Source organism: Centrocercus urophasianus, unplaced genomic scaffold (genome assembly GCF_019232065.1).
Source record: "Centrocercus urophasianus isolate 14NV4802_14NV808 unplaced genomic scaffold, USGS_Curo_1.0 seq_1002, whole genome shotgun sequence".
Taxonomy (NCBI): Eukaryota; Metazoa; Chordata; class Aves; order Galliformes; family Phasianidae; genus Centrocercus; species Centrocercus urophasianus.
The window spans coordinates 1-11,758 of NW_024884146.1; the positions used below are offsets into that span (position 1 = coordinate 1).

Sequence of the window (11,758 nt, forward strand, 5' to 3'; positions counted from 1 at the left end):
TATTCTCCCCCCTTTCCCTCCCCCCAATCAGTTTGGATTGTTACATCCAGTGTTCTACCCCCCATCGGTTTCTTTTTGGGATTGAACACTATAGAGCACAGTCTGCAGGTCAAGGGAGGTGATCCTCCCCCCCTATTCTGCCCTGGTGAGGCCACATTTATTGTATTGTGCCCAGTTCTGGGCTCCCTGGTTCGAAGAGGATAGGGGTCTCCCAGAAGGAGTCTAGCAGAGGACCCCAAAGATGGTACAGGGCCTGGAGCATCTCCTGTATGAAGAAAGGCTGAGTAACCTAGGGCTGTCCAGCCTGGGGAAAAGAAGACCGAGGGGGATCCAATTCATGTTTATAAATATCTGGAGGGAGGTGGGAGGCAAAGCAGATAAGGACAGGCTCTTCTTGGGGCTGCATAGCGATAGGACAGGGAGTAGCAGCCTAAAAGTTGAAGATAATTCCATTTAGACATGTGAAAGAGCTGCTTTTCATTAAGGGTGATGGAGCACTGGAACAGACTGCCCAGAGGGGTGGTGCAGTCTCTTTCTGTGGAGCTATTTAAGATCATCTGGATGCCTGTCTGTGCAACCTGCTGTAAGGAACCTGCTTGAACAGTGAGGTTGGGCTTGGTTGTTTCTCGAGGTCCCTTCCAATCCCTGCAATTCTGTGACTTTTTGCTGTGTAAGTTGAAGAATTTATCACCCTGCCATACTGCAGGCAGACTGCAGGTGCCAGCATCACACCAGCTTTGGAACTGCCACACACTCAAATCTGTCAGTTATTTGGAGATGGTTTTACAGCTGAGGGGTCAGTGTGGATGTGGAAATCATCCTTGTGGAAATCTTTGGGATGTTATTGAAGTGAAATAGTACACAGACAGCTGTTGAGCCAGTGACAGCATACTGTAGGTGTGTTGGTTGCTCTTTTTACCCACTGCATTCATCTGTTTCTTTTATGGAAGAAGAAGGTGTTATTTATGGCCAGGAAGTTTGAAATGAATGACATTGTGGTCTCTGAAAGAAAAAAGACAGCAAATTGGTGAGGGTTGCAAAAAAAAAATGTGAATGCTTAAATCTTGTTCTATCAGGGAGGCTGAAGTTGGAGCTGCATGCCTGGTGTTCACATTGAAAGTTTGGGAAGTAGTTTCTTATCTTTTGAATGACGTGGTTTGTTGAAGCCACATCATATGCCTCAGTGTGCTTTTTTTATTACAGGTATCTTCAGCCTCCAGGAACTTGGATTCAGTGTGCCTTAGAATCAAGAGAGCTTCTTGCTTTGTGTCTTAAAAAAATTAAAGCTTCACTTAGCAAGGTGGGTAATGAATTTATTAGTCTTTCACAATGTGTCTGTTAGCACGACATAAAGTAAAATCTGGCTAACTCGTGCTGGGTTTCATTCTTCCAGAGTAGCCATTCGTGTTGGTATAGGGGTTATTAAGCGAGTGAGTATCTGTAGTGAGCACAGATAATAGCAGTCTGATCTCATACAGTGCATTGGAAGAGCAATGAGCTAAACCATAAGCTTGTGTTTTCTGTTAGCTAGAGCTGCTCATGCTTAAGGCTGAGCCTTTGTTTGTTCCCACTGGCAGGTCCGGCTGATCGACGCAGGCTTTATTTGGACTGAACCACATTCTAAGAGATTGAAGCTGAAACTGACTGTTCAGAAGGAGGTAACAGAAGTGTAGCAATCTGTGTGCAGGTTTTTTTTTAAAGCTTTTGTGGCAAACAGTATTCTTGTTATTGGTTTGGTTTTTTCCTGCTGTTTAGATAAGTGGTTCTCTCCAATAAAATACAGCATGTTTTTAATGGCTTCTTTTGACAAAATGTTGATTTACTTAAACTTCAATTGTGATGATCAGAACCCAGATGGCAAAACTTGAAGAATGTTATCAGCTGTCCCCATAAAACTGTCAAAACTTCTGTTTTGCAGGTGATAAATGGAGCAGTTCTTCAGCAAGTGTTTGTGGTGGAATATCTGATTCAGTCGCAGATGTGTGAAGACTGTCATAGGATTGAAGCTAAGGATTTCTGGAAAGCTGTGGTTCAGGTCAGGCAGAAGGTAGAGGCAAACTGTGTTTTTACTTTATGATGGCAGTGCAATAATGCAGAGAAACCTTTGAGTGACTTTCTGATTTTCTCAGGAAAGGGTTTGCTTGCATTTGGCTACTGCCACAGTAATAAGTTTCGCCATTTTTCCTTCTGGTTTTAGTTTGGAAATCTTTTTTTCTGTTGTCCAGTATTATTAATATGCCCTTTTATAAGTGATGGCTCGCAGATGGATCTTACGTGAATTTTTATATATCCTTCCTTCTGTATTTTAAGGCACTGCTGGAAACAGTGGAGCAGATTGTTTATAAATATTTAAATCTTCTTTAAAGAAAAAAGATATCTGTAGCAACAGGCTGTGCAAAAAAAAAGAAACAGAAGGCTTAAATAATTTGGTATAAATAGAGCACATCTCTGAAGTGTTTTTGGTTGGGATAGACTTTGGACTCTTCCTTCTGTAGATGATCTCTTCATATAAACATTTATTCTCCAGCAATTCTGCATTTGCTCCAGGTGATTCTTAAATGACTCTGATGGATTTATTTTGGCTTTGTTATAGACTCTGCACAAAAAGACTTTCTACTATTTGGAGCAGCTGATTTTAAAACACAGGCTTCATCAAAATACACTTCGCATCAAGGAAATCCATGGTAAGTGAGGTGGCTTGTTAAGCTGGAGATAAAATAGACAAACCTGGATTATGTTGCATTAATAGCTGTGTGTGGGTAACCAGAAGAGTGTTCTTTTCAAATGCATTGCATAGATATGTTCATCAGGCTTTTTTTTTTCTTTCAGATGGCCTGGATTTTTATTATTCTTCGAAGCAACACGCTCAGAAGATGGTAGACTTTCTTCAGTGTACAGTTCCATCTAGGTGCGTCATTGACATCTATTGCCCTCCCCAAAAGCTTTTGGGAAGTAGCTGTTATCCCTCTTTTTAAACAGATTATGTGAGAACTCTGTGTTCTATTCAATAGACAAAGCCCCTTGTGCAGAGGTCTCATGTTTTCTGTTTGGGGATTGTGAAACTACCCTTCATGAATTTTTGTAATTCCTTAATGAATTTGCTGTTTGTAGCTATGTCCAGCTCTTAGTGCTGGTTATCTTCTCTCCCAAACAGAGTCTTTCTTGCTGCTTGAAGCTCTATTTTTATGTTCTTTAGGTCGAAATCATCCCAGCGCTTGACCTCACATGATGTTCATAGTAATGTCTACAACTACAAAAGCACTTTCTCCGTGGAAATTGTTCCAGTATGCAAGGTAGTTTATTTCTGTTTCATCTCCAGGGTACTGTATGAAGTGGCAGGAGTTTGGTTTTGCTGACAGAGACATTATTTATTTTATGTTTGGGGGACAGGAGGGTTTAGTCCCCAAGTGAGCTTGGAACTTAGCTAGCATTTATTATCAAGTTATTGGAGGATGTTGGGTGGGGATCTGAAAATCTCAAATTTGAAAATCCATGTTTCTGATTTCTTTAAAGGCTTGATTAAAAATTAAAGAAATGTGAACTTTAAAAGATGTTCTCTTTGCATGCAGGACAATGTTGTATGTCTGTCACCAAAACTGGCACAGAGTCTTGGTAACATGAGCCAGATCTGTGTGTGCATTAGAGTTACAAGTACTGTCCACCTCATTGATCCTAGCACTCTGCAGAGTAAGTTGTGATTTTTTTCTGCAATATGGCAAGGTGTTGAAAATCTGCTGGCAAAATTATTTACATAAAATCTTGTATTTTTGCACCTTATATAAGTATATATCTTGTATATCTTATATAAGTATATATCTTATATAAGTTATAAAAGTATTTGTGCACTCGTGACAGAAATTGAATAGCAAACAAAGACCAAACTCTTCTCTAAACCTAATTTCCTTTGTGTCCTAGGAAAATCTGCAAGGTTAGTACTAGGTTTGTGGATGGTGTAGGGCTCTGCCAAGCACTTAGATTTGTCAGGGACGTGCCTCTCAAATGAGAAGACCTCTCTGTATTTATTGATGTGTATGTGATGCAAAATACCTCTGATAAGGCTACATCCCAGGAAATGATTTGTGTGCATAAAAGACTGTGCTTCAGACACTTGAGATGTGACTCGTCTGTCACAGATCATCAGCTGCTGTCACAGCCAGAGTTTACCATATATATTGTGTCCCAAATAGTTTGTTCTCATAACAGTCTTGAACAGAATGCATTGTAGTTGCCTGTGTTTTGGTTAATGCTTCGTTTTAATTATCTGAAAGAAACTTTCTCCCTTGTGGTTGTCTTTGCTGGTTCTTGGTTTTTCCAGTTGCTGAAATTGATGGAAATACCTACTGGCGCCATCCTTTCAATAGCTTGTTCAACCCAAAGCAGCTTGAGGAATTTATTGTTATGGACATCAATCGAGTTCAAGAAAAGAAGAAACCTGCAGGTGCAGGGGCAAGATCAAATAAAGTAAGAGTTCCTGTGGATGTTGTTTTGTTTGGGAGATTATGGAGATGTGAGTTCCACTTTTAAGTTATTTTCTTTTGAGTTTAAACCCTACTTGTTAGTGCCACCACAGAAATCATTATTTTATACTAGCTTTGCAACTCTTCAATTACTGTTCTTTTTTCTGAAGCATAGAAACTTTTTTAATCAGAATTAGTGAACAAGAGTCAACTGCTTTTCCTCATTCAAAGGGTAAAAGTAATAGAAAGTTACGAAGTAAACAAGTGATTGCCCTGTTTATTTCCTTAGTTTTGTAAAGATGAGAAAATAATGGTAGCAAGCAGTATGTTGGATTTCTGTTATAGAAAGCTTAATTGCAGCTGTAGTTCAACACACTAATGTAGCAGTGCAAATGTTTTAACAGCACGGAAGGTTAAGCTGAGTTTATTACAAGCTTGTTTATTTTTCATTCCTCAAGCACACGCTGGCTGAAGCCTGGGTAAAGAAAACCTCGGAGCTGAGTACAGACCATCAGTATTTCTGCTGCACTCACTTGGGACACATTCTAAATCCTGGTGACCTTGTCTTAGGGTCTGTTCTGTTTCTTGGTTTTGATTTAAATGAGCCATTCCATAGGAGTTTGTGTTTGAGCCTTGCAGCAGGAATTTTGGTGTTGGCCTTGCACTGGAAGCTTGAAAGGTTTCTATGTGTGGCTGTGGAAAGGAAGTTTTGAGTCTCTCAGGAGCAAACACGAAAGAAAATACTGGTATCTGATGACTTAATTCTATTCTTAATTTGCTAGGGAGCTGGAATGATTATTTCAGTTCATACTGCTGACTTGGATTCTGTACATGCCTGTGTATTATCAAGATAGTTGTGAATTTCCTAAATGAGATCTGCAGAAGGGATAGAATCTTTCATCTTGGCTATGAAGAGATAGAGGGTTATAATACAGTAAAACTTCTAGCAGAACTCATGCCATAAAACTAGCTGCTAGTTGACTTCTAAAGTGAGATGAGAATAACAGTGCAGACACAGATGAGATTTTGAAAACACTAGCCAAGATCAAAGTAAAGTGAAGGCATATGACCTTTTTGATTAAATGTGAGTATTGCATACAGCAATGACAAATGTGAATGTTTTTAGGATGGGGCTTGGTTAGTGATTCTCAAGTAAATGGGAATAAACATGAATATTTTGAAGGCAGCAGAACCTCAGGGATGTGTGTGGGTTCATGAGGCTGGTGAGTGTAGTGGTGCTACTGAACAGAATGTGGGGACAGCAGTTTGCTCTAAGAGTTCCTCAGTTATGACAAGTGCATATTGTTGTGGATTTCTTCTTTTCTCTGTCCTTAGTTTGGAAACATTCATTTTTCTGAGTAGCTATAACTGAGACTATGATCTTTAATACAGACATTACATTTGCTCTTTAATACTAGCATATAAAACCTTGACTTCGTTTTTCTGTACTTAAATAAAAGTATGAACTACCTGTTTTCATTTTAGATTTGACTTGGCCAACTGTAACTTGAATGACGAGTTTGTGAATAAGATGAGCCCACACAACGTCCCTGACGTGGTAAGATCATTTTCTTTGTCTGTACAGATTTCTCTGCATTGCTCAGGAAAATCAAGTGGCTTTATATCAGATGCACACTGGTTGCCTGGTGCTCAAGGAAGGAAATGTTAATGTTGAAATTTGAATGGAATCCAATCAGTGAGAATTAGTTTCTTGCTACTTTTATTTTAGTGTGGTGTTTAAATAATATGTTTACCTTAACCTACCTTATTCATTGCTGTTCAAATTACCCTGTGTGGTGAAAACTCTTACATCTCCAGGGTATGCCTCTTCAGGAAATAAAAGTTTCCAAACACTTTGGTTTGAATTGAAAAATGCTGTATGAATTCTATTTAAAACTTTTTAGTGCCAGACTGCCAAAAGTGCAGGTGTCATATGTTACTGTCTGCAGTTTGTTTGTAAGACTGAGTCTGCTGTTTGTTCTGATGTTACAGTTGCCCAAATCTAGACTTGGGTGTTGCTTTGGTTTTTTTTTAAAGCGTGTCGTGAGTTGCATATTATGGTGTGTGTGCATGTAAATATCTGTGGGTTTCCACTGTAGGTACTGATAAAGAAGAGCTACGACCGTGCCAAGCGCCAGCATCGCAGAAACTGGAAACTGAAAGAGCTGGAAAGAGACAGAGAAGGCATGGATACAGATGATGAAAGGTATCAGCCATGAAGTTTTGAAGTCCTTTCTACCTAGGATAGCATGCTAAGTCTGAAAATACCATTTACCACTCTCTGCTAAGGACAAAACCCCCAGTGTAATGCCCTACTACTGTTACAGGGGCACAAGCAAATGCTGCTGGTTCTGTAGGGGTGTGATGATGGCTGATAAAATAGGATAGGCTCTAAACAATACAGTCTTTGCATCTTTCCTAGTGCAAGAAGTGCTTTAAACATATCTATGCACCTTACTTGTGCTTTTAGAATACTCTATCTTGACTGCTAGGTTTCAGGGAAGGTGGATACTGAGGTGGCTGGTGGGGGGTCAAGGAATGAACTAAATCCTGAATCTTAAAGATAACCCTGCAAACAGATTTACTCATTTACATGAGGCAAATGATGAATGTCAGAGCTATTGTACCTTATGGCTGCTGGTTTTTTTAGCTAAGGGTTGCTTTTGTGAAAACATGTTTGTCATTGTTCCATGGCAAAGCTGAAACAGCAGCAGATAACAAATAATGTCTAGCTGAGTAGGAAAAAGGAGGCAATTAGAGTTAAATGAGGACAGGCAGTTTACATATATTTTGGAAACGAGTAGGTGCTAACAGTAATCAAAATAAAATGAAAAAAAGGCAGAAAGAATGAGTTGACAATGTAAGAATGTTATCAGAAGGCACAACTGAAGGACTGCAGTCCTTTCTTGGAGCTTTCTTCTTTTGATTTCTTTTTATAAATTTGCATAAATGCAAAGGGAAAGTGAGTAAGTAGATTAAACCTCGTTTACAGACAATACCAGGACTTCCTTGAAGATCTGGAAGAAGATGAAGCCATAAGGAAAAACGTCAACATTTACAGAAGTAAGGCCTCTTTTACGATTGAATTGCATGTAATTTGATCATAGCTATTTGAGCAAAAATATTCTTGCTGAAGCCCTGTGTTTGGATCTTTGAACTGCTCATTCTTGGAGTAATGCTGTAATGTAACAGCATGAGGTATTGCTCACTTGCACTGAGTGATGCTCATGTTCTTGCTTACCTTTAACATAAGATAAAAGCCTTTTTCCTGGACTCTCAAAACCTGTACTGGGTAAAAAACATGATGATTAACTTGGCATCTTCCAAGAAGGCAAGCGTTATTCTTTGGAGTTGGATGTTATGGGGGAGTTTGTTTGCTTGTTGCATGTTTTCAGTCACTTGGGGTTGTTCAGGTTGCTCTGGTTTTCGTTTCTTTTGCTTAGCTGTTCGGGTTTTTTTTTTGGTTGATGTTTTTTTAATTGATTTTTTTAGATGCAGACATTCCAGTGGAGAGTGACACAGATGATGATGGGGCCCCTCGGATCAGTCTGGCTGAAATGCTGGAGGATCTCCATATTTCTGAGGATGCCACTGGTGGGGAAGGAGCAAATATGCTGACAGAATAAGCATAGTGCATTAAGCAGTGCAATTAGTATTTGCCTGGGGAGGAAAATGTACCCCATATAAGCAAACATTATGAACTGTGATCACATGAATATGGAAAGTAATGTTTTAGCTACAGCCATGCCTCTAAATCACATTTCTGAATTGATATTTCATATATAATTATCTAGAAGATCAGTGACTGCAGTTAAGCTTCTGTGCAAACACTGTCATATGAGTTCCACAAGTTCTTCTCATCTCTGAGTGTTTTCTCCTTGCAACTTCTTGTAAGGTAAAGACCAGGCGACTAACTTCAGTTGTATCCACTGAGAATATTAATTGTTCTGCACCTAAGACTGCTAATAAAGAAAAATGTCCATCAAGAGAGATTTTGTTCTGGTTTGCTAGACTTGTAGGTACAATACCTTACCTACTGTTTATTGTTTTCATTTATTTACCTGAAATGGATTTTTCCTGTCTTAATCTTTTTGGCACAACGATTTATTGAAGACTTTCATTATGATGACAGTTTATTCCATATAACAGTATTTTGGGGAGGTTTAAGAGTTTTGTGATGCTGTCAATAAGGGAATTCCAACTATTTCTGTTATGTACACAAAAACGCTTTGTTGTAAATTGATTGAACACGCAGCCCACAATCAGAAAGATTTGAGACTTCTTTTAAATGGTAATGAATATTGTATTGTACTGTATTTCATGCTTGTATCAGTGGATTAAATGCAGTTTGCATAATCTGAGTAATACACTGAGAGATACTGTACATAAAGATTTTTTTGTCTCAGAGTCTGCCTGAGTTTTCGCAGGTAATAAACTGGTTGGACAACAATTGACTTCTCTTTGTGTCTTAATCTCACTCCAGATATATACCATGAATCACCTCACCTCTGATAACTGGAGCAAGATATACACCCAGTATCAACTGTGAAAAAACTATGCAAATGTTTTTGTTCCATCATTATTTAAGTAAATGTTAAAATGAAATTCATCTCTGCTGTAAACCCAGATAGAACATAAGCGTTATACTGGAACATTACGTGCTGATGGTGTGTTAAAACTTCTGGTTTTAATTCTGTTGACTGAACTTGTGGTGTGCCATAGAAGGCAAGGGGGAAAAAATGAAAACGTGGAAGGTCAGCTTTGATGTAGTAAAATTCTGAGCCTGCCATAGGCATTGCTATCAGCTCAGCCATCCTGCAGAACTGTCTTTTATCGTGTAGTTGGGTCACACTAAGCTCTCCTGCATCCTCCTTGAGGAGCTTTGTCATAGTTTTTATTACGAGGAACGGTCATGAGAAATCCATAAAGTTGCCAAAAAGTGAAGGAGCAGTTTATCTCGTGACAGTAGTTCAGTATAGGAAAGGTATGAAGCATTAAAAAAAAAAATGTAAATGAGAATACAATTGCACAGCTAGCCTGAATTATCACTGCAACAAGAATGGTTTGGGTGTGTTGATTTTTTTAACATATTTTACTTCTATCTGCGCCTGCCAGTAGTGGTGGGGAAATTGAGATAAGCTCAAATCTAGTGACTCTTGGGCCAGATCTATGGAAATGGAAGAACTTTAATTAGCCATAACATGTAACAGCCAGTCTGTTCCATGACTGGATGAGATGGGTTCTGAGTTGTGATTTTTCTGACACAGGTAAAAATGATCAAACCTTTCTTGCACATGCTTTGATAATAAGATTCCTGTTGGCAGCAGAGAGGGAGTTGTAATAAAAACCTGTTTTAAACTCTGCTGTTTTGATCAACTCTCTTCCTTCCTCCCTAATGTTTTCTTTCATACTAGCTCTCAGTAATGTCAGACGGATTGCTGTCTTATCTGTCAATCTGCTTGTTATTGGAGATGTCTGTCTTCTTTGTCCCCCTATGGTCTGTTACTGGTCTGTATTGGATTTCAAGCATCTTTCAGCAAGTCTTGTCTGGAAAGATGTTTAGGTATGGGTGCTAGACAAACAAGTCATAAATCCGAGTCCATTGTTTGCTAGCTGGTAACACATAGTAACAGCTCTCCAAAGGGTGCCTAAGCTGTGTGTGTACTTGAAACCCAAGTTAGCTCTCATTTTAGGTTCTCAAATTTACGGCGTCCCTTTAATATGTCAACAGTTGGGAGCCAGAAGAGGCTCGGATGGTGTACGGCCAGTGAAGGCAAGATCTGCTCAGTGACACCGGATAAGTAATGTGATAAAAGGTACTTAATTCACAGTAGAGAAAAGGCTGCTATGTAACCTGCATCTCCTGAAAGTCTCCATCTGCGGATTAAGCCACAGTTTAAAGAGAAAGCTCCTTATTTTATACAGCAGAGAAGGTGCTCCAGGATTTGAGTCATAACTTCTTAATGGTTTGCATGCAGCTTCTGATGAATTTTGAATTGGAAGAGTTGAAATATAACATTCCTCGAGTCTACCTGGGGAGGAGAGTGTTTGCTTCTGAGATGTGAATGTTATAGACATATGCATACAGCTTTGTACAGAGAATGTGTGATAGGAAGTACCAAGCAGTAGCAGTGCGTACAGTAATTTATGGATAGCAATACAGATTTAAAAGGGTTGTTGATATCTGAAATAGTTGTGATGGTTGTGTGCTTGCCACATGTGGTAAGCTAGTAGAAGATGAAAAAGAAAGAATACTTTTAAAGTATTTAGGGAGGAAAATAAAAGCATAGCCAGCTGAAGCGATTCTGTTTCAGCAGAGAAGAAAAGTTTTGTCCTTCAAAACAGCCGATGTGTTGTTCTTTCAGAAGGAAGGCTTTCACAATGAGAAACCAAATAAGCTTCTTACAGACATTAACCCCTGTCACCCTAATCCTCCTGTTTAGAAAGACTTACTTGAGCTAAGGGAGTTTCATGTTTTCCCCCCAGTCAGTTACTGAAGGGACGAAGGGAGACAAGGAAAATGAAAAACTAGATTTAAACCTTCTGGGGTTTTTATTGCTGAATTTGCATTTAGTTTAGTTACTGCTGGGGGGTTCAGTTCCCTTTGTGAATGCGCACAGTAGTTCCTGTCAGCACTCAATGTATTACCATGATTCTTGATCATTTAAAGGCAAGTCAGAGTTGTTCTATCAGAAAACAAAGCCGTTGTCATAGGGATTATTCCAGTCTGTGTCCTAAGGAGATACCAAGGGCTGGCAGCAGAAATTTCCTTTTCTCCTTTGGAAGTTGTCAGAGACTTTGAGATGTTCTTGTGATGAATGTGATAGTCCACCTGATGTCACTATTCCTTCGTGTTAATGGAAAGCAGCAGTCTGTTCAGTTGTAACGAAAAGTCAGCAAAACTTGGTTCAGTTCTTGTTCGTGCCAGTGTGGTTCCTGATGTGTTATTTTGAACCTAAATGAAAATAGCACCACCTTAACGGAAAATAAGACAAAAGCTTTGATCGAGATGCTTAAGCACTTCTGGCAATCTGCTCCTTCTGCTGACAGATCTGCCTTTGCACTTTGCCACGGCCGCTTATTTTAGCTGCGTGCTCCCAGAGCAGTTAAATATAGGAGTGAGACTTGTGTTGGGTTTCAGAGATTTTTGGCAATGTTTGCTGCAGCTCATTCCAGAATTTAGTCATGTAGCAATGAATACTACTATCAGAATTTACCTAGGTTTAAGTTTTCCATACTCAATCTTCATGAGCTTAGGATGGGAATATGGTTAAAACAAGAGGCAAGAGGTGAGATTTAAA

The 11,758-nt window shown here is 39.2% G+C and overlaps 1 protein-coding gene across 1 annotated transcript; it reads left to right on the top strand.

Moving 5' to 3' along the window:
• Positions 1-393: 393 nt before the first annotated feature.
• NMD3 (NMD3 ribosome export adaptor) lies at positions 394-8,907 on the top strand. Its single transcript, XM_042830822.1, has 13 exons — positions 394-1,300; positions 1,578-1,658; positions 1,919-2,047; positions 2,594-2,684; positions 2,830-2,908; positions 3,197-3,293; positions 3,570-3,687; positions 4,316-4,461; positions 4,916-5,028; positions 5,943-6,015; positions 6,557-6,663; positions 7,450-7,520; positions 7,950-8,907. The coding sequence occupies exons 1-13, from the start codon at positions 1,148-1,150 to the stop codon at positions 8,081-8,083; spliced, it is 1,392 nt and encodes a 463-aa protein (XP_042686756.1). The 5' UTR covers positions 394-1,147; the 3' UTR covers positions 8,084-8,907.
• Positions 8,908-11,758: the final 2,851 nt, after the last annotated feature.